This window comes from Asterias amurensis, chromosome 19, assembly GCF_032118995.1.
Source record: "Asterias amurensis chromosome 19, ASM3211899v1".
NCBI lineage: Eukaryota > Metazoa > Echinodermata > Asteroidea > Forcipulatida > Asteriidae > Asterias > Asterias amurensis.
Genome location: NC_092666.1, coordinates 1,546,019 through 1,569,164, shown reverse-complemented (window position 1 = coordinate 1,569,164; position 23,146 = coordinate 1,546,019). Strand labels below are relative to the sequence as shown.

Here is a 23,146-nt window from a genome sequence, read left to right as displayed (position 1 = left end):
AAAATAACGATTTCGAAGATTTGACCCTTTCAGGTATTTCCATACAACTGTACAAAAACAGGAATACAATTTAGCCCCAGACCGAAAGAATGTACAAAACCCATGGACTCCATTATAAAACGTGCCTTAATTGTTTTTGTTATACCATGGCAAAACATATATTCATCTTCTTTTGAGGTGACCTGTTGTCATCTTCATATCAAAATCGACTATTGGCACAGTAAAAAAAAAAAACAGACGAAAGGGACCCAAAGTCATAGCCCTGCATATTTCACGAGTTGAGCAGGGAATATTTACGTATGTCAACCAATGCCAAATCACAATCTATTCAATTTACTGTGGTATATTAACAAAGATTAAGCTCCCATGTCAGTTGTATTGCAGCACCCCTGAGTTATTATAATAATATACAATTAAAATGTTGTGAAGTGAGAACAATAAACAAACTTAATGTTTTGTGTTTGATTTGACATAGCGTCGACAGGTGGCGCTGTTTACACTAAGGTTTCACACAACGAGAGTTGCAACAACACTGTTCTCATCTAGGTAAATGCCTATGTATGCAACTCGTGGCGGTATAACCATGGTATAACGATTCAACTTTTACAAGCAACCAGTTCCATGCAATCTCCAAGAAGAACATTCATTCACATTTTGGATCTTCATGTATTCGTCTTGGGATCGTAAAACCTTGGTTGACAAATTACTGTGCTACCAATTAATTGGTAATGTGATGCACTAAAGCCGGAGCTCTTGCATGCAAAAGTTGCTTCGTGTGCAAGGCCATAATAGAAATTTGTTATGGTGCAGCCATCTCCGACCCCCCCCCCCCCCCCCAATTGATAACAATGTAACTGAAACAAAGGATAGATAAACAAAACAGTCTGGTTCCTTTTGTATAACGATTATTAGCATTCATCGTTGTTATTCGATACAGACACATGACAAAAATGGAGGCAGCATGATAAAGGTCCATAGACGCAAAATAAGTGTATAGGCCTTGTCCAAATTAGCGGTTACAGCTACGGCTAGATTTCCGCGTCATCGTCGTGCGTTGAAGTATGGGACGTCCTTAGCAAATGCCGTAGCCGAGCTTTAGCTGCCAATGACAAGCCATTAAAAAGATGACTGGTGCCCTGATCTCATTCGCTTCAGTACTTGTACATATATACATTTATATATAGATTTAATAAATATTTGGCGTACGGTTTAATAGTTTATGGTTTGGCTCTTTGGAAACCAGTTAAGGACGGAAAACTGTTTTGAGTGTAGACTACGATTTGATAATAGTACTATGGCCAATTTTCGAAACCACGGCTTAGGCCCCATATTTGGATCAGGCTAGCTTGGCCCCGCGTGCTTTGCGTATGTACTCGGGGTTTTAGACGAGAGGACGGGGCTTTAGACGAGAGGACGGAGCCTGAAGCCAAGTCCAAAGCCGTGGTTTCGAAAAGGACCCTAGTATCGTTCTGGTAATGACATCACTTGGACGGATTAGTGAAATAATTTGTTTATAATAAAGTATTTTAGTGAAATATCTAGCAACATCTAGTACTGATTACAAAAAAAACTTTAAAAAACATGTCTCTGGACGGATGAAAGGAACATTAGTTAAATATTTAAAAGTTGTTTGAGTTTGCATGCGAAATCATCTTGATCAATGCATTTTTTTTCTTTTTTCTTATTGTTAAAAAATAAATATTTCATAGCCAAAAAACATATGTGAGAAATTATTTCAATTATTTCAAGATTGTAAAATTGGCAAAATACACAGTGTAATATTACAGAACAAGTTTAAAACATCATTTCGAGTTGAGTTCGTTTATAACATAACATACTAGACGGAGCTTTTATTTCCTTCCATAGCTTCGTTTGCGAAATTAAACAATAGTATATTGTTTTTATGGCTAGGTTAACTTTAGTCAAAGCCAGCAACAATTCTAGGTTCAAAGTTCAACTGAAAGGAACATTACAGAATTGGTTCGAGAAAACTCGTCTAAGAACACAAATTTTCAAAACTAACACGGTCTAATCATGATGAAAGTCGAAACATCCCTTGAAATATTTCTGTCTAAAATTTTTTATTGCTTTGATGAGAAATAAATTAATCGCTCAATGAGCGTTTCATTCGTTTTTGTTTAAATCGATTTCACGCAAAATCGGTTTCCCTGTTTGCTCGTGACCCAGATGGCCGATCGTTCTCAAACTTCTACAGGTTTGTCAGTGTATAATATGGTGGATTAAAGGGGCACACTGCCTTCAAATCCCTCAACATTTTGCCATTTGTAGTGCTCCTTCGTAATCATAATGCGTATGTTATAAGTATACTGCCACCTAGCGTTCTGAAGTCTTTTATTAAGCATTTGACTATAACAGTGTAGATGATGTGTCTACCTCGTCCCCACAATCACGTTTACCTTCATCCCCAGGCCTCGATGACGCGGGTACAGAAGATGTCACCCTCACAGGAGAAGACGGTCCGGACATTGGATCGGATCCCGACTCACTAAAAGAAGGCGATACCGTCCCGTCTCTTCGAAGAAGTTTCTGAAACTGTATCTTCTCCTGGAACTTCAAGAGCTCGACACTGTTCGGGTGGACGTCTCGGATGTGCTCGTAATGGTCTTCGGCATTCTCCGTGGTTCGTCCACACTCTTCGCAGACAAAGACCTTGGAGCGTCGCTGCTTGTACTGGTAGTCATGCAGGAGACGATGGACCTTAGAGAGGTGGGATTCGAGTGAACAACGCTGGGTGAACGCCTTGTTACAACGTTCGCACTTGTACGGCCGGACACCTGGGGCAGGGACAGGAAAAGAACATGTTCATGGTAATTTTTAACTACCGAGCAACAGTAATGACATAGCCTATCACTCATTCGTGAAGAAAAAGATACCACTTCCTTTGTTGAACTTGGGTGCGATCACTGACTATACGCGGTATGTATTGGTTGTATAGCTACTGGGTGGCACCTAACGAATATATTGACCAAGTATAGGCAAACCGCCAACAAAGGGCTTTTAGCTCAGTAAGTAAAGCGCCGGTCTGTTGATTTGGAGATTGTTGGTTTAAGTCCCGCTCCAGTCAATGATTTCCTCTGTTCAATTTCAAACCAAGTCATTATATATTCTAGAGTAGGTCGACTTGTCTCGAAAGGCTATCTCACCAAGAAGCTTAAACTCAAACCAGGATGTCACCCTAATGGCCTACATTCTTAAATCTTAAGATAGACTTGACGGGCAAAGTTAGTCTTGTCAAGTTGACGACGCGTGGTAAGTATTCGTAGTTAAAGGCACTGTGTACGTTTGGTAATATTGTCAAAGACCAGTATTCTGATTTTGTGTACCGGTTTACCAGTATATGCATAAAATAACAAACCAATTATTTGGGCTCGATTGGTCATCGAATTTGCAAGAGAACAAAGAAAGCAAAATAGATCACAACTGCCTTACTTTGTGAGCTTTCAGATGCATATCAAAAGGTTTCATCTGAAGTATTTTATTTAAAACTTGAGTCAGCAGAGAGAGCCGTTTCTCACAATGTTTTATATTATCAACAACTCTCCGTTGCTCGTTACCAAGTAGTTTTTTTTTTACTTACAACTAAACTGCGCCAATAAAGTATCTAAACACTTACAAATAGTCAGATTTATCGGAACCTGAATTAGTATGCCAAAGAATAATTATTCATTTCTATTCACCGTTAATTTCTGCACATTTTGACACATCTTGTGTTGCGCTACGATGTTGTTTGGTGGATTTAAGGACACTTGAGTGGCTTAAGGTCGAATTTCAAAAGTTGCAAAAGCCCCTATTCACCCCAATTCCAGAAGGGAACTCACACAAGCCTCACACACAGACAAAATCAAGACAAAAGACACAAACTCGTTTCGTTTACTTGACCATGAAATTTATGGCCGTATCTTTAACTCTAAAACTGCTGATATCCTGTCCTCAATACTTGGTGTGTCCTCCATCACTGTTAACGGCAAGGAGTCGTCTTCTCATACTCCAAACGAGACATCTGATCTGTCCCTGGTCAATCCCCTGCCATTTCCTGATCAGGATGCGTCGCAATCCCTCGAGAGTGGTGTCAGGCTTGATGGACTTGTTCACTTTCTTCTACTGCAGAAGTCACACTCGGGCGGCCACTCCTTGGCAGGTTGTCCACATTTCCCTGAGCTTGGTAGCCATTCCACCATTTTACTGACCGTTGCTGGTGACGTTCCAACTTGATGAGCTGCAGCTCGAATCGACATACCGGCTTCTATCAAACCAACGATCCGTCCTCTTTCCTGTTTGGTCAGTTGAGCCATCTTTCCTGTTATCTTGAAACACCTTTCCCTGTCTTACCATAATCAGGGATTCTGGCTCTTAACCCATTCTGTTGTATGCCTCCCATCTTTGACCCCTTTGCTTGGTTACTGACAATTATTGCTGATGTTCATCGCAACCGATTTATCCAAAACGCGACAAACAAATCATTTATAAAGGGCGGGCAAATGAAACGCTGATCTTACTCGTCACAATACAACGATTTAGCTTGAATAGGGGCTTTTGCAACTTTTGAAATTCGACCTTAAGCCACTCAAGTGCCCATAAATCCACCAAACAACATCGTAGCGCAACACAAGATGTGTCAAAATGTGCAGAAATTAACGGTGAATAGAAATGAATAATTATTTTTTGGCATACTATTTCAGGTTCCGATAAATCTGACCATTTGTAAGTGTTTAGATACTTTATTGGCGCAGTTTATTTTGTGTATTACCAATACACAACAGTGCCTTAAATATATATATTTTAGTTTTACTTTTTAGAATTATTTACCTGTATGAGTTCGAACGTGTCGCTTCAGATCAAACGTGTCGTTGAACCCCTTACTGCAGAATGCACAGTTGTACCGCTTGAGGGCGCTGTGACACTTCATGTGACGATTCAGGAGCCGCTGCAGTGGAAATACCTTGTTGCACACCTCGCATAGGAATGACCCGTCACCCACAGTGACCCCGCTCGACAGATGATTGCTGTGTCTCGACCGACCGGGGGCGCGCTTCAAAGGGGCGTAGTGACCGTTTGATTGGCTGCGAGTGGCTGATGACGTTGGAGCATGCGTAGTTGAAGGCTGAATTGTTGGAGGAGAAGTTGCTGAGCTTTGTGGATTTTGAGTTGTATTGATCTCGGCTGGAGCTGATCTCTGAGCTGTTGTTGAGTTGTCTAGAAGTGGCATGCATTGAGTTCGGGGGAAGGGAGATTGGTGGGAGCCAGGTGGAGATCGAGAGTGAACGTAAGGAGCTGGAACTGGTGTGGGGTGATGAAAACGCATGTCTTTCACCTGCAGGGGATGTGGTGGTGGAGGCATTGAGCTTGGTGGGATGTAGGGGAGGAAAGGGTATTGAGGTCGGGTTAGGGGTGAGGGGAACCGATCAACTTGGGTTGATTCTTGGAGGTGGTAGGGTAAGGATGGATAAAGACCTTCGGCTGAGGTATGCAGCTGATGAGTGGTGCCTCTGCGTTGGAAGCTTGCATCGTGTAAGCAATGGGGTGGCTGGTGGAGGAGAGGACCGGAAGCTGGGGTCAGCTGTGGTGGTACGATAGGTAATCTGGGGTCACATGGGAATCTTTGATGAGGAAAGGGCGGGAAACGGACCGGCATCTGTTGGTACGGACCGGTAGCTTGAGGGTGCATTTGGGTAGAGGTCTGAGGCAGAAGAGATTGGATGTTGAAGAGGCTCCGCGTCATCTGTTGGTGACCAACTTGTGATGATTCAGGCAAGCGGTGGCTCAAGGAGGAGGCATTTTGCTGTCTAGTGTCATTTGGCAAAATTGGAGCAGCAGAATGACAATCTACCTCAAGCTCAGCGTGTTGTGTATGTGGAGAAAGAAGCGACTGATCCGCAAGACTACATGTCGGGTCAGGGGTCGTGCGAAGAGACCCGTTGCTCGGGGTAGCAGTGAACGGGGATAGCTCGCTAGTCTCCCCGCTCAAGTCAGAAGATGATCCTGATATTGGACTTTCGGATGCCGTGACAGTTGATCTCTCATCAATTGTGGCTCCATAACCCGGTGACTTTTCATGGATGGGGGCGCACTCGGTGTTGCTCGTGCTGAGGATTTGAACCATATTGTCCGACTTCAGTTCTTGGTGCTCGTCCTTTGGACTACAGCTACTTTCATATTTTGATTCGACACTTAGTTTGTCGCAAGGTGGCGTTTTCGGATGTACAAGAGGCACTGACGTCACTATGTGGACTGGTACTGTTGAAGTCTCGTCTGCAGTGAGATTGAGAGAGACTGAAGACCTCTTATGCCTCTTGCGCAGTGGCAGATGCGCAGTGGGCATATTGGCTAAATTGCTGGAAGTGGAATGATTAGTAACACTGCATCTCACACCGGTGGTTTCCTTTAGACGGGTGCTCTGCTCTACAGACGTGCATCGATGTTCTGAAGTTGCATTGGCGGTAAAAGGGGACGAGTCTGGGTTTATTTCAGACAATTTGTTGGCACAGAAGATGGTTTTTCCCTCAAGGTGATTGTTCTCGGCATTTGTTTGGTCAAGATTGTTTCTTTCGGACTCGGTTGTCCCTTCAAATTTGTCTTCCCTCTCATGGGAATTGATTTCAGTGTGTTCTGCAGTGATCTGGTCACTGCCTCCACGTGGACCTCCGCTCGTTTTGTGTAGATGATCGTTGCTTATCCGCAAGTTGTTCTTTTTAATTCTGACTACCAGACTGTATGGATCGCTTATGTGTAGTTTGGAAACTTGCCAGCAGTCTGGTCGAACGGTCGGGATTATTTCTTCTGTACATGCATGTTTTCTCTTGTTACCCACTTCAACACTATCTGCGCTTGAATCCTCATCACTGCCACTTACGGAACGAGATCTGGATAAGTGCCGTAAAGGACAGAGGGCGCCCTCTTTCAACTCATCCTTGCCAACCATGTGGTGTTGCTCAGTTGGACAAGTAGGAGGCGAGTGGACATTTGGATCAAGTGGCGTATGTGTTTCGTTTCTGTCATGAACTGTAGGGGAAGCAACACCATTCGTAGGCAGTTTTTGAGAAGCTGAGCTGTGACTATTCTCCGTAAGGAGAACCGTCTGATGAGCGTGTTTAGTTGATAACCATGGCCGTCGAAAGAGCTCCAATCCAGGCAGATGTGTCTCCGTCTCAACCCTCCCCTCTCGGACAGTTGGTCTAACGGCCGTGTTGCTGCCATTATGGCATCTCAGACGATACCACTCAGAAACCCCTGTGAGTAGCTCCAGGCCGCTTGGTGGCGCCGTATTTGGCTGCTCTTGCAGCAAAGAGGAAAAATCGAGATCACACACATCACTTCTCTTTGAAAATCCATTGGCTGGGGGTAAAGAAAGAGGAAATGAAAAAATATTTATTAACTGCAACGTAAATCCATTTGCGTGTTTTAGAATAGAATATCTTGTACAATGACATGCTTGATCACAAATTACCACCGGTCGTGTTTAACTCCTCAGAACATCTCAGACATTCGAGCAGTTGCTATAGGTAACATGTCATGCTTCTTCGCGGCTGCGCCCATTAGCTTAAAAACTGCTTTATATGATAAGGCGACACAAGAAGGACACATGCAACCATTAAATTTGACTCATACGATGGAATCAGACAGCATGATATTCGAAGCTGCATGCACGCTAAGCTTTTTCTTAGTCACGTAAGAGACGGTGAGCATCCATCACATCTATTATTTGGATGTGTGTATGGCAGAATGGTACCAAGGTTTGCTCATCTGGAGGTTGCTATACAAAATGTACTCCCAAACCATTCGACATAGCAAATGTCTCTGTATTCTGATGAACTCAAATACAAGCGGTACGTTGTGACTAAGCAGTATTGTCATTGTACCAGACATTATTCAAATCTAACTCACAGTATCGCGTAAAACGCAGAAGTTTGAAAAAAATCTGTTCAGTCGAAATATTTTCTATATACAAATTGGCGGGATGAAATCGTTCCATGTGTTTGTTGTCATTGCTTTTGATATTTAAGAAAACAATGTAACAATAACTGATGACAACAACATCAAATCGACAACAGACCTACGTTCATTGACAGAAACATAATGTCAACGATGGAAATGGAAACGTGAAACGCTCCACTGCAGTGTTGGTCTGAAATTCACAGAAGTGTTTTATTGCTTTAGAAAAAAATAACAGATACATGTTGTGTCATACTTCTGGGAACGGATTGGTTATTACTAAAAATAATTGTCAGCATAAAACATTATTTGGTTACGAGCAATGAATAGCTGTTGATGGTTTACAATTGTGTGATAAAACGTAAACATGTAGTTTATAAGAAAGAGGTGAATTCTCACTCAAACATTGAAAGACTTCAGGCCTGAAGTATTTTATTATCTGAAAGCACACAAAATGTGTGCAACAAAGGTGTTTTTTCTTTCATTATTCCGTAGCTGCAGTAAACAGTTTCTCAAAATGCATTTTACTGTCCAAATCTGCTGTACTTCTCACGAAATATGTTTTGTTATTGCAATTTATTGGCATGGTCATTACAAAACGTACACATATCCCTTTTTTGACGTGGGCAACAGTTGAACGGCCAACGGAAATGTCTCCCGGATCGGATTTGTGCCATTGTTACAGATTCCTAGTGACAGTTGTAGTTAAACTTGACATAAAGGAAGAAAGGAAACTTTTGGGGTCTGTTGTAAACGGGGTACCACCCACCTCGAAAACGGCTTGTTTAAAAAGAAACTATGTTTCGCGTTGACACAGACTTCAAAATTGTCGCTTTCGTGTTTTCAATGCAATCTTACTTTACAAAAGGCAAATGTTCGGCCGATTTGACCCACGAATTTATATTTATGTTTAATATCTGTACTTATAATTTCTCGGGTAGACAAAGCACAATAATGCTAATAAATTATTTACAAAAGGCAAATGTTCGGCCGATTTGACCCACGAATTTATATTTATATTTAATATCTGTACTTATAATTTCTCGGGTAGACAAAGCACAATAATGCTAATAAATTATGTAAAACATGAAACAATACAGCAATGAACGATTTAAATACAGAGGAAGGAAAAAGAAGCAACAGTCCGAAGGATCACCTAAAATAAACAAAGTTCCTGTCCAGAGGCTCTCCTCTTCAGCTGATCCTAAAGACAGCAACTAATCTAAATATAAGTATACAAACACCAATACAACCATTGATGTTATTAGTATCCATATTTATGAAACGAATTGTCTTATATCTTCGATAAAGTTGTAAGGTTTAAAAATGAAAAAACAAAAGAAATTATTATCAGGATCCTGAAGTTATGTCATGTCTGGCCTTACCAACCAAATTGCATACTATACATGTACATTTTAACCGCTTTATATAAAACTTCAGTATTTATTTGTACTCAACGATAATGACGATTCTGTTTTTTGTTTTTTCTCAGCTCCAAAAGTTGCGCCTTATTAAGCCAAACTTACCACACTAACGCGCCCAATATGTTTTCATTGCCGGTTTATTTTTACTCCAGAGAGTTTTGACGGCTTCCAAGCCTTTCCGACCAACGGAGTGCTCCACAATGCCAGAAAATAATAAAGAACTGTACAAAAGATGTTTGTATCGTCACAATAGAACCCTGGGCTGCCATCACCTACCAAAATAGTTGTTCCTTTTACTTGCATTATGACAAATATCAATATAACTGGCCATTAACAATGGTACATGGTGGAACTTCAAAAGCCAAGCGTTTGGTAGTTTGCTTTGATTGTGCGCCCCAGGCAACACAAAAAATGACGTCGGCATAAATACAGTAAACATGGTATTAAAGGCCCGGTACACTTCTGGTAATTACTCAAAATATTTTGTAGCAATAACAACCTTTTGAAATTACGAGCAATGGAGAGCTGTTGGTAAAACATTGTGAGAAACGGCTCCCTCTGGGGTAAACGTAGTCTTTGAGAAAGAGGTTTAACTTCTCACTCAAATATTTAAATCTGAAAAAGACTCCAGGCATGAAGCCCTTTTTAGGCATTTGAAAGCACGCATAAGTGCGCAACAAGATGCTTTTTTCTTTCTTTTTTCTTGAAACTTCGATGACCAAATGTTCACAAATTTGTTATTATATACTGAGATGGGCCTACACCAAGTGGGAATACTGTTTTGACAATTGCCAAAGGTGTCCTGCCGTCGATTTCACAAAACTCTTCCTAACTGTAAGACTAATCTTAGGACTTGGGACGAGTCCCAACCCTGCACGCAGACCCTAATATTAATCCTAAGTTAGATAGAGTTAGAGTTACTCGTCCTAACTCGATATAAGACGAGTCCTAACTCTTTGTGAAATCGACGGCAATGCCTTTAAACTATACCTGTATCACGCTGTCACAATCATGCTCACGACCATTGCGCAAATGTGGCACCAGACTATTATTTCGTCCAGCCTCAGTTTGGTCACAATGAGTTGAAATGGAGTAACATCAAGATGGCCACACCGTGATAAAGTTCTATAGCAAAGCAGGGGGCGCGGGAAATTGAAATGATAATAATTCTGAAATTAACTACACTTTTTTGTCTTGCCATCCTACACATTGAGCTCCTGAGATTATTTGTTTGTAATTTTCTTTGTTTGTTTTAGATGATTTCCCATCAAGGGAACTGGCAACCTCCCACAAGGAGATGAAAACACCACGCAAGTGGACGACAATTCTTACTATTGTCAATGTTAATCAGTGGTAAGCTCGGGGAATCGTACCCACAACCTTGTACTTGCAAGTCCTGCAGTCTGACCACTGGACTACGGTCTCTCGTCAAGATTACTCGTCGTGAAAATGCCGATAACGTATCACAAAAGTTTGGCACAGTGCCAGCCCTCTCAGTTTGGATAAAGTGGCGAATCAACATTTGGATTTCATGGAAACACCAAATTGCAAACCTCGTGATACTATTTCTACCTCCATGGTTTGACATGCTAATAAGTCTAATTAAGACAATGAACCACCCCCATTATAACCAAAACCATGGAGCAATAAACTAGTTTATTGCTCCATGCCAAAACCAACTTCACTCAAGAAAGATAAGCATTCAGACTTGATACTTCACGAAGGCAACGAAGGTGATTGCCCTCATGCCTCTTGGTCATTGCCTTGGTGCCCTTGAAATGCTCAAGTAGAAGATAACCACTTCTTCATATCATGGAGCAGGTGTACTTTACCAATGAGACAAATCTTTGGTGCCCTTACCCTTTCCAAGGCGAAGCATACTGGTATGTTGATGAATTATGCAGCCGCGCTCTTAAACTTGCTACCTAAAAGGTTCGCTTGATTGAATACCGGGAAATGTTACGTAACCGACAATCAAACAAAGCCCACAAAATGTCAACAGCTGGCCAAAGGTAAATGACCAGCTAGCTCAGACCAGCAGAAGAAAAAAAAAGCAAAGGTGATAATTGCAATCCCGCCCCAGGGTGGATGAGGGCATGGTGTCTGGTTTGATGTTTTCTGCCAGTGGGGCAGAACAGTAAAATGTGGCGAAGGTTCATTTGTTGTCTGGCGTAGGTGCAATTGTGGAATGCAACCGTAAAGAACTGTAGATCATCATCTCCTGGCGATGACTACAGCAAGCTAGTCGAAACGTTGAATACAATTAAGAACTCACTCTGCGGTAGTGAAGTTAATATGAAGGTTTAGCTGCACGTTACGCGAGTAAAGACGTGAACGTGACAAAATGCTGTAAAAATCTCACGTTTTGAGAATAAACGTGAAGTTACTATTTTTCATGCCAGGTACGTACGTGCAGATGCCATACGTAAGCAAGCAAAGTGGTGGCGTCAAAGCTTCAAACAATACATCGGAAATAAAGTATTCGTAAAAAAATCACAAAGGGGTATGGTGGAACGAAAAGATATAATTGTTCAGCTAATCACATTGTATATTGTATATTGTATAAAGTACATTGCAAAGTTTGAATGTTTGCTAAATTGTGGAGGTGAAGGACGTCTGGCTAAATATATTAAGCCGACTCTGGAGGGAAACATTTTCGTCTGAATGTGTCCGCCCCCCCCTTATTATTATTTTTTTAAAAATCAATCAAACTTGTAAACAACTGTACAGCAAGCACACAATGCATTTAATGGACATAACAAAAGCTTATACTAACAGTCACCATTACAAAACGTGCAATGAGTCGTCATATGTTATAGGTTTACGTATTGTACATTTTATCGTGTACTTCACTCTCGTTAAATTAAATTGGTCGCGAATTTTGAAGCAAGGCCACAAAAAAGTGCACAAACGGGAAAGTGCACAAAGTCAGAGAGCTACATCAAAAAGTCACAGACAGCGTTCTGCTTTTGTATGATCAACAATTATTATAATACAGGAAATAACAAAGTGCAAATTTGGGTTTAGTCAGTTGTGTGAGTCAGCAGAATAATAGTGACACCATCACAATGAACAGTTCCCCTTGTAAAGAAAAGCAAAATGCTCCACAAATTTTACATTAATAGCTGCTCAAAAAAAATTATTATTTACCACTCAGTATTGTGCATTCATTGTGCACAAAACTTTCCAGTCAAAATATTTTGATACGCAAAATTGCTGGACGAAATCGTTCCGTGCACCATGAACAATCCTCAGGATGGTAAAAACACATAGTTCTTTGGTTTTCAGATAGCTTTCTTGAATCTACGTCAGAGGGGAATTTTTCACCATGGAAAAAAGTTCAACTCTGAACTACAGGGGCTCGAAAACGCAGATTGAAGAAAATAAAAGCTATGGGGCCAGAAGTACACACTAGAGAAACATCGTGCTGTAAATGTTACCATACTAGCTTCGATGATGAGCCATCAAAACTGGACTCGTTTTCTCCAATCTCTATAACTATGAGTGAGATTGCTTAAGGAAACTTCAAAATGGAAACTACAATAGTAAGTTATGGGGCCAGAAGCCTAGTGCCAAGAAGAAAAAAGAACACCCCGCTGTGCCCTGTCCCTCCCCGTAACTTGTATGAGGAATGTACGGCCTATGCTTCGATTTTGAAAAGGGCAAGGGCGCCCATGCATTTTCTCCTTGGACACCCTATTGGGATATTGTAAACTTCTATACGGGCACCAATGCAATGACCAGGGGACATTAAGGCAATTCGCCTTCGTTGCCTCCGTGAAGTATCAGGCCCGTTTTTATAGAACTATAGCAAATGGCGCAAGAACAATAAATATATACAATTATGGCCAGAGGTGTCCCTGGGAAAAAATAGTGCGCCCAAAGGTACCCCCTTAAGTTTGACCTATAGTTTCTGTTATTGGCCATCACACCAATGGAGTAAGATAATCGTACAATCGATCGGTCAATGACCCGTGAGCTCCTTACCTACTAGCCAATCGCTAATTGAACGCACTGTTGTGTAACAACATCATTTTGTTAAGGACTTGTTTACTGAAACCACAGCTTAACAAACAAAACCACAGTTGGGAGAATTTCCAGGGAAATGTGATGCAGTAGGCCTTGTGTAGTGTATACTAACTGATAACAGCTATTATCTAAAGGATTGTACCCTCTTCTTATACAGTGGATGTAAAGCTTACCCGCTAAAAGGTGGGTACCATTCTACCTCCATGGTACCAGGAACAAGACGCTCATTTCGTAAAAGGTGCTAATAAGATGCAAGATCTTAGGACTTAAGGGTTCCAAAATTTACAGTTTACAAAAGAGTAGCGTTGTTAAATGAGGACATTCAACCTTCATGAATAAGGCTGCTAAAACTGCGTACCGTAAGAGCGGTCTGCCGTTTAATGCCAAGTACACATTGTTACGTCATCTTCCATAAGGCCACACAGAATTTAGATTATGGTTATGCCGTCAGCAGACCTAGTTATTTAGCTATGTTTTTCGTTTCGTGTTTTCTTTTCGGACATGAGTGGCTTTTAGCCTTGTTGTGTTTTATGTTGGGAAGATGTTGCAAAAAATAATAAAAATCTGTTTTTGTGCCCTCTTCTATCCAACTATTTTAACCTATTTTACCTGAAAAGGAAGATATCTGTACAGTCTCCTGACAATGACTACAGCAAGCTAGTCGAAACGATGAGACCAATTTAAGAACTGACTCCGCGGTAGTGCATGATAATTACGATCTTATAAGCTAAAGTAGTAGTCCAAGCCAATTTCGATACCTTCCGCCCAGGTAGTAGTAGTTAAAAAGCAGGACAGATCTGAAGTCTCCCGAACATCCGATAAATCTGCTCCTTGGTAGTAGAATGAACAAAGACAGTTCTCTAAGGACAAACTTCCTGGCAAGTAGATACACACATGGTGTATGTAGTACAAACCAAATAATTGATCTCGCCATGCAATGCCTCAAATCATATAAAAGGAAGATAATTTTACAATAATCAACTACAGGGAATTTATCTGAGTGGAAATTATGAAATCAAATTCAAAATTGCGCTTTTCCTAGCTTACGTGAACACAATAACTATCAGACATTCTTATTAGAATCCTCAGAGCTGGCTAAGCAGAAAATGTAACTTAAAAATTGTCTGCTAAGCAGAAATGAGCCGACCGATACAATCACAAATTGTGTGACACGGTATTTTTGCTGGTAAACTTATACTAGTTAGCACGATTTTGTTCCTCATAAGCACTATTTTTTGTGTTAAGCTACTTTCAGCTCAATGAAATTTGTCCCAGGCCATAGGGAAAAAAAAAGATTGTCTGACCAAGAAAAAATGTGTCAGCCCCGTGAAACCGCCATAAGTTCGTTTTCGAGTGGCTTTCTTATACTACGCGTGTAATCCTCAATAAATGCTTATCTTTTTGACTTAGCATGGGGGTAGTGAAAAGCTGCCTGAATATAGTGGCAAAACTTCCAGGACAACTACCCGTTTATCCGCGAGGGATTAAATCGAACTTGTAAGGCGATTGGTTTGGGGGTAATTAATGAATGGGTTTTAAAGTCGGCATACGCCGGATGCATGGTCAATAGAAAGCATGGTGCGTGCTTCATACTTGTTTTGAACGTGTATGATGGTGCTGGTAGGTAATGACCAGTGGTCCTTTCTCTATGGTAAATGAGTATCGGGTCCAATTATTGAGTAGCATAATTTTTAGCAATTGCTGCACGATCAGGAACATTATAAAGCCATGTAAAAAAAAAAAATCTTGATGATTTTGAAAACGCACCGAATTGTTCAGGAAGGATGTTTTTTTCTTTCGTTATTCTCTTGAAACTTCGATGACCAATTGAGTCAAAGTAAACGAAACTGCTTAGCAAATTTCGAGGCTCGGCAAGAAACTACAGAGGTACCAGCCGAAAAAAAGTTGTTTAATCGACCCTGTTTCATAAAGCTGCTAAGCGGACAAAATTCTGTTTAGCAAATTTAGTGGCTAAAGCAAGAAATGACCGAGGTACAAGTCGCAGCAATAATATAATAATAATTTTTGTGTTTTGGTTGACTATCTAATTTTGCCAAGCAAACGTTTTTTGCCAATCTAGTTTTTGTGCTTACAGGCTACATGCAATTTGTGTTCAGAATGTCTACCCCTTGGTCAGACCAAGGAGCAATGGTCGGACACACGTGGTAAGTGCATATATTATCCGCAATAATTTAGCTGTACTGTATGACCATGAAGGATAGACCTTGTCAGAGTCAGCCATCAACCTTGAGGCTTATTTTCTACGGAGACGAGAATTCACAATGATAATTCAAAGAAAGGGTGAGTCAATGCTCGAGCATTGAAGCCAACCACCTTTGTTATCATCCATTCAGTGAACCCAATAGAAGATTCAACCCAATGGCATATCTGATTACGAAACGGGTCAACTCGTACCCAAGTCAACTCGTACCCAAGTCAACTCGTACCCAAATTATTCAACCGTTTCATAGTTCAAACCTATTTATTTTGTTAACGCTTTTAGATTACATGTATTAAGTTGCTGTAAAGCGCTTCGATAATTTTAAGAGGCGCAAACGTTGAATAATACTTTTGTTTAATGATGGCATTTCCTTTCTCCTCCTATTACACCAGGGGTCGGTTTCACGGTACAATATTGTGGGTACGAGTTGACGTGGGTACGAGTTGACCCGTTTCTGATTTGATTTCACGACTATAGTCCTAACTTGTCCTAACTCAGGTTAAGACTAGTATTAACTTTTTTTGTGAAATCCACCCCTTGGCCCAGATTCATAGAGCTGCTTGGGCAGAAAATATTAAATACCTAAACAATCACTGCTTATCAATAATTAGAGAAGAATACCAGTCACAAATCGTACATGTGACGTGATATTTGGCTGGTAACCTTAGTCTGGTTAGCATAATTTTGTGCTGCTTAACTTATTTTGTGCTTTAGCAGGTCTATGAAGATGGGTGATCCGAGGATGGGTAAAGAGGCACGAAGAGTCTTGTAAGAAGGTATGAAGTGGCAGCAGTACGAAGTGTCCAAAGTCACGCCGTACCTTGCAAAGGGTACGAAGTGGGATAACTTTCGGTATGACGCCACCACTGTTTCACTCATTTTTTACAAAAAAGGGATATAATTAGATACTTTATTTCATATCGAATGAAAAAGTGGATACGGAAACTTTTCAATCATATTATTTGGTTTGTCACAGTTAAAGACGTAGGCCTACTTAACAAATTAATTATGAAACAAATGTTAATCCGTTACTAATTTACTTAATTATTTTGTTTAACCATGGAGGAAGATGTTTGTCAATCTGATCTTTGCAAAATACTTATTGCCCTGCCTAACCAGACGAGTAGTTTTACATTTCATAGCACCTCATACCTTTTTCCGTACATACATTAAAAAGGTGAAGCTCAATAGAATGAAAGATGTGGTATTAATATTGACAATTAATGTAATGTGTCGCCATCAACCGTTTCAAAACAACTTACCTATTTTCATTCGATCCAGATCTGGCATGACCGAGATTGATGGGCCAGTGTCCCCAAGAGAATTGCTCCATCCAACGGCATTGTTGACCGGTGGCGAGACGGTAGCAGCAGGCGACCTCGCCGGCATGCTGAAACCGTTGAGATCTCGCTGGAGTTCGAACCTCCACGGTATAACTACACGTTAAGTCTCCTGAATTGCATGGGTAAGTTTTAAAGGGCATGGAACTTCATTTGATTGTGAATTTTACTCTCACGGCGTACACCGCACAGGCTTAAATAGTTTCGCCACCTACTGTCCAAAGTTGGTTTCTAAATCTTTAGATTTTTATGTATTGACATCTTCAGTTCACATCAACGTGTTCAAAGCACTGTCCTTCTGCGTCCAAAGATTTCATTTGGAAAGTTTCCGCGAACTTTTCCTCGAGGGCAAGTTTTACTCCAAGCGGTTTCACAGCTGATGGCCTGCCGTCTGCTGGACGTTTCCTCCCCGTTACAGGCTTAGCATTTCTCCGCTATTGTTGATCCCACCTCCAGACCAGCCAAGCGTCTGCTTGATTTGTAGGTTGTTGTCTAATAACAGTGTATTGAGACAGGGGGTCCCCTCGATGATCAAGAATGATTAATTCCAGTCAACGGGTGCAGTCATGCGTTCGCAAAGCCACGGTTAACCGTTCGGATTCACCCTATGTTGTACACAGTCTTGTTATCGGGGCCCGATATCAGAACAAAACAATCTGAATCTATGTGTATTTGGTTTGTGGTAACACCATGTGTGTGTCTACTTGCCTGGTAGATCATGTTGTTCTTTAAAGAAACTTGCTTTATATTCTACAACTACGGAGTAGATTTTTAGGATTTCGGGGGACTTCTCAGTTCTTAAAAAGAGCTGTCCTGCTTTTAACTGCTGCGGGCGGAAGGTAGAAAATTGGCGGAGCTGGTTCTTAAAGCCATTGGCACCTTTCTGAACAGAACACAAATTGAAAGTTCACAAATTGAAAGTTCACAAAAAAGTAACTAACATGGTTTACAGAAGGTAATGGTGAAATACCTTTAAATATTATTCCAGTATATGTTTTAGTTTTGGGAAAACATTAAAACAATATCAACTCTCGATATCGAGAATAACGGATTTATTTTTACTACAAGACATGACACGGCGAGACGTGCGGAAACTAGGGTAGGTTTTCCCGGTGAGGTTTGTTATTTTATAATACAAGTTGTGATACACGAAGTGTGGACCTTTGGACAATACAATTATTGGTCTTAACGTTTCGACCAGCTTGATCGAGTCATCGGCATCATATAACTTTTTTTTTTATTCAAATGAGAGAGCTGTAAGTTTATCGTCTACAAATAAAATGAAGAATGGGAAATTATCGAATTTCGTAACTACTTTCAAAGTTTAAGATGGAAACCACCGAATGTATCTTAGAGGGTACAAAACGGGATACCAGTGAGAGCGGGGAGTAACCTCTGAAGGAACGTCATCCTGTTCAGAAATGTTTTATTAAAGTTTATGAAACCGAACATTAACATCGGCCGGGCCTTAGAGAAAGTAAGTATTTTTTTTGGGGGGACCAGGGGGACATGTCCCCCATCTTTTGGAGGGTGGGGGACACAATATCAAATGCCCCCCACCCATCTTGTTGACCACCTTTATCTTGATGAAGCCCATGTTTTGCACTGTATAAGACCGAACCCTGTGTCCCACCAAGGGCATTAATCCTGGGAGTATAGCAAGAAACAACCATTTTGTCAAGGGTGAGGGACACTGTATCAAGTGTCGCCCTAGATTGCATCACAGAGCATCTAAAATGCAATTTTTTTCCCGGGCCCTTGATCGTGCCCGCACCTCACGCCGTAAAGGCTTCTCACACGCATGCTTCATCTCTGACAGATTTGCACCTCCCCTTGGTAGTATTAGTAAAATAAGCGGTACGGTTCTTTTCAGAAAAAAAAAACTTTAAAACTACCATACCCCTAGTACAGTTTCTTTGACAAACTTTGAAGCTGCAACTGAGCAAATAATAGTTACTCACATAATTCATAATGACAACAACCAAAACCACGCAATAATTAGAACTATGAAGCCTACAACGTGTGAGTATGATTAGGGTTAGGCAAAGTTCGTTCTTGTTTCATATGAGAGTCGAGTCACTTTGAGGTACACCCCTACAGACTTAATCAATCCTCCCATGCCAACCTATCACTGCGCTTTCACAAAACCATTCTCGACTGGACCATTATGGATACTGGGGATGCTTATTGGGCGAGACTGCCTTTAGAAATACCAACAATAGGCTATTGTGATGGAACTTTGAGGGGGTTTTCCGAATAAAAATCATTTTGCTGCAGTGTATCTTTTGTTGTTTGCGACTGTTTAGCTTGTTGTGCCTTTAGGCTGAAGGCAATTTTTGGCTTGAAATTTTACAGTTAGAAACCTGTAGATGAACTTTAATTATATAACTGATTTAAAGGCACCGTACACGTTTGGTAATCGTCAACAGTATTCTCACTTGGTGTATCCCACCATATAAAGCATAAATAATAAAAACAAGCCTGTGAACATTTGGGCTAAATCGGGCATCGAAGTTGCGAGAAAAATATAAAAGAAACACGCCATCGGAGACGAGTGCTCCAAGCACGAGACAAATATTACAAACAAATATATACATACATAAACGATAATTTATTTTACAACTAAAATTAAACGCCCACTCGTAAAGCCGGAGAACCAGATATAGTCACGGAAGATTAATTCATCAGCCGGGTTCTCCGGTACCTATAACTTTCCCCAAATTCTCACCGTCATAATCCAGAACAGTTTACAGATGCCCCATAATCAAAGTTGCTACATCACAAATTGTGAACAACTGTGTTTCAAAAAAGAAGGTAGAAACATGTCAACTTTTTTTACAGGCCCATTGCGGTTACCTTATTATGTAACTATCTTTTTGAGGTGTGCATAGCCAGTGTGAGACTTCCAAGAAATGTCCAACATTTCTATTGTTGCTTCCCGACCAAACAGAATCTACGTACATCCATATTAAATAAAAAGGTTTAGGTGTTTTTAGGAATCTATGGGTGCGTTCGTTTAGCTCCCCTTGGTCTACCCCGGTGTGTGGCGGTTTTTTTTTCCAGGACGAACGTGGGCAATTATCTGCACACGTTCGTCCTGCAAAAAAAAACTTCACGCACCGGGGTCGATCCAGGGAAGCTAAACGAACGCACCCTTTATATCTGTAACCAAAGCACGGACCACTATGAATCAAAAGTGTATTCCGAGCAAAGATAACAACTCAGATGTTGTATCGATGTTCCGTCTCAACTTGGGACCGGTCTCAATTTGAGGGTGGGCGTACGTCCCAGTTGGGATCGCCCGACTCTACAATGAAGGCTGTACAGTACAGGGTAATTCTAATTTTAAAGAATAAATAACTACTCTTAATAATAATTGTTTAAGGTAACAAAAACATTGTGTACAGGTGTCCCATGGCCCCAGCTATATAGTTGGGTGCCCCAACTTGAACACTCGAGTTGGGACAAAGACTTGCGGACAAGTCGTTAAATGTATGTCGTGGTGATAGCGATTAGGCCTACACCTCCCGACAAAATAATAGGACCAAATTTATAGGACCCAATGTCATCCAAAATACCTCAAGTTGGAAGTCAACAACCCGAGGTCACAATTTGGGGCCCTATAAAACAATTATAATGAGCTCGACGCTCTGTTTCCTCTATTTATTTGTAAATCAAAAGGTACTATTGTCTGAGTAATAATTAATGTAAACCCAAAGTTTCGCTTGTCTGAGTTATAATTAATGTAAACCCAAAATTACTCTTGTCTGAGTAATAATTAATGTAAACCCAAAGTTACTATTGTCTGAGTAATAATTAATGTTAACCCAAAGTTACTATTGTCTGAGTAATAATTAATGTAAACCCAAAGTTGTCTTTTGTATGAGTAATATAATAATAAATGTCTTTTAATGTTTTGGGGGTCATGCAATTGTTACACCTGTGTAAGTATGACAAGTTACCATATTCCTGTGGGTTCTATGCTGTAACTTTTAAGGAGTCTTGACAAACTTAGGCTTTAAAAGGATGCTCTTATTAATGTATAAAACTACCGTGGAATTTTTTGTTTTCCCCTCGTCCGTCTTATATTGTTATTCAATGTACACTAATGTATTTAATCATGGCAAATTTTAAAGTATCTATGGGTTGTTTTTATTAAGGGGAAACGCCCCCCCCTATTTTTGTTCTTCTTTTTATCCGTGCACGTTTCGTTGTGGTTTTATCAAGCTGTTTTTATTACAGGGTGCACCACTCAATTTAGGGAGAAAACTGGTCGTCTTCTTCATTTAGTATGCAGGCCCGTAAAATACACTACCCTTATGAACTCACTTTCTAAACATGTTTAAACGATAGACATGTTGATCATGTAGACACCTGCTCAAAATGGTTTGTAGAGCATTCCGTTTAGGAAAAAAACAAAACACAAAACACACATACAACTAACAAACAAACAATCAAACAGTCGCGTCAGTTGTGTCTTTAAGCAAGACGCTTAACCATGCATGCCTCGTCCTTCAGATGGGACGTAAACCCGTTGGTCCAGTGTGTTGTGTAACGCACGTAAAAGAACTTATCTTATCGAAAAGAGAAGAGAGGTTCGCCCCGGTGCTCCTGGCTGGATTGGCATTTTGCCACAGCACAGCTAGATGGTGCTATGTTAAAGGAGTAGCTAGATCTCATAATTAAAACGTAGTCCCACATAACTTGCAGGAAATACTGAATGTTAAGGCGCCGTGAGCGCCACTGAGTGACGGATATGCGAGCTTATTAAATGTTATTATTAAACACAAAACAAAAAACAAACATGCAAACAAATTAACAAACACCCCGTGAAAACCAGAGCAGCGAATTCAGAACACGTTGGTTCGGACGTGAAATAGTTATCCATTAGACCTGCGATAATGTTCTCGTCCAGGAATCATTTTGAACCCCAACAAGTTCATTCTTCAAGTCCCTGCGGTTGGAGTTTTACAGTGGAATGTCTTCTCATTGAAGTCGTCTTTGTTAAAGCAAATAACGAGTTTTGCACCTTGCCTCAACTACGCTTTGTGCTGCGAATGCAGCGTGGTAGCGAAAGTAGAATTAAGCAGTGCTGAGTATACAGTGCTACACACATCGGTGTAATGGGTTAAACCAAAATGAGTATTCTTTATCCCCGGTGCAAATTTAACATTTATTAAGCTATACTTGGACAACAACAAAACTGATGGAACATAAACTCCGCACAACAAAAAGAGCACTGGAAAGACAAATGCTACGTATCTCAATTAGAGACAGTAATAAATGCGCAGAAATACGAAAGGAAACTGAAGAGACATCATGCGGACAATACAACTAGCAATGGAGATGGGCTGGACACACTGCCTAAAGAATGACGACAAAAATGGACTGGCAACCAAGGACAGTGAAAAGGAACAGAGGTAGACAGAGAAGAAGATGGATAGATGACATCGGGGTTTATATGCAGGAACAGCATGGACTAGAACTGTAAGAAATATGAATGGCGTCTACATGGGGAGGGGTACATCTTATAATACACTGGATGAACACAGCCTATGACTGGGTGGTAAAAATGCGTACAGCTTGGCCCTCTTAAACGTTGGATTTAGAAGTTGCGTTTTCTGACGCACTCTTGTCAGTCAAATTTTTGTCACAAGACAATGGACCCTGTGCTACGGGCACACTATTTTGTTACCGGCCAGAAAACTTTCTACTAAAAGTTGCAGTGTAGAACTTCACGATCAAAGTCAAAGATCTTTCCACGAATCCCATCTTGCTGAGGTGAGCTTTTGAACAGAAGTACCTACATGTTTTACCACACATTTTATAGGAACCATTTCAGAACAAAACAACTGAGGGGCATCAGGAGGTCCACGGTTGCAGGCGTGTACTGGGTAGGTGGGTGGTGCATGGGTGTGCGTAATCATTGTCCCTAGAGATAACTCGAGAATGACTTGGCATATCAACTCCAAACTTGGTTTGTGGGTTGGTCTGGAGATCCCCCAGAAGCCTATTGTGTTTGGACCCCCTCAGTTAAATATTTGGGCTAAAATAAAAGAATAATGTCCGAGAAAAACTCAAAAGGACTTGGCATACAACTCCAAACTTGATGTGTGGATTTGTCTATAGAGATCCCGAAAAAAAACACTATTGTTTTGGACCTCAACATAAGCATAAACTAA

The 23,146-nt window shown here is 40.7% G+C and overlaps 1 protein-coding gene across 1 annotated transcript; it reads right to left on the bottom strand.

Annotated features, from left to right (window-relative positions):
* Window positions 1–826: 826 nt before the first annotated feature.
* LOC139951617 (uncharacterized) lies at window positions 827–17,441 on the bottom strand. Its single transcript, XM_071950587.1, has 3 exons — window positions 16,887–17,441; window positions 4,828–7,353; window positions 827–2,795 (listed from the first exon to the last, which is right to left on the bottom strand). The coding sequence occupies exons 1-3, from the start codon at window positions 17,011–17,013 to the stop codon at window positions 2,368–2,370; spliced, it is 3,081 nt and encodes a 1,026-aa protein (XP_071806688.1). The 5' UTR covers window positions 17,014–17,441; the 3' UTR covers window positions 827–2,367.
* Window positions 17,442–23,146: the final 5,705 nt, after the last annotated feature.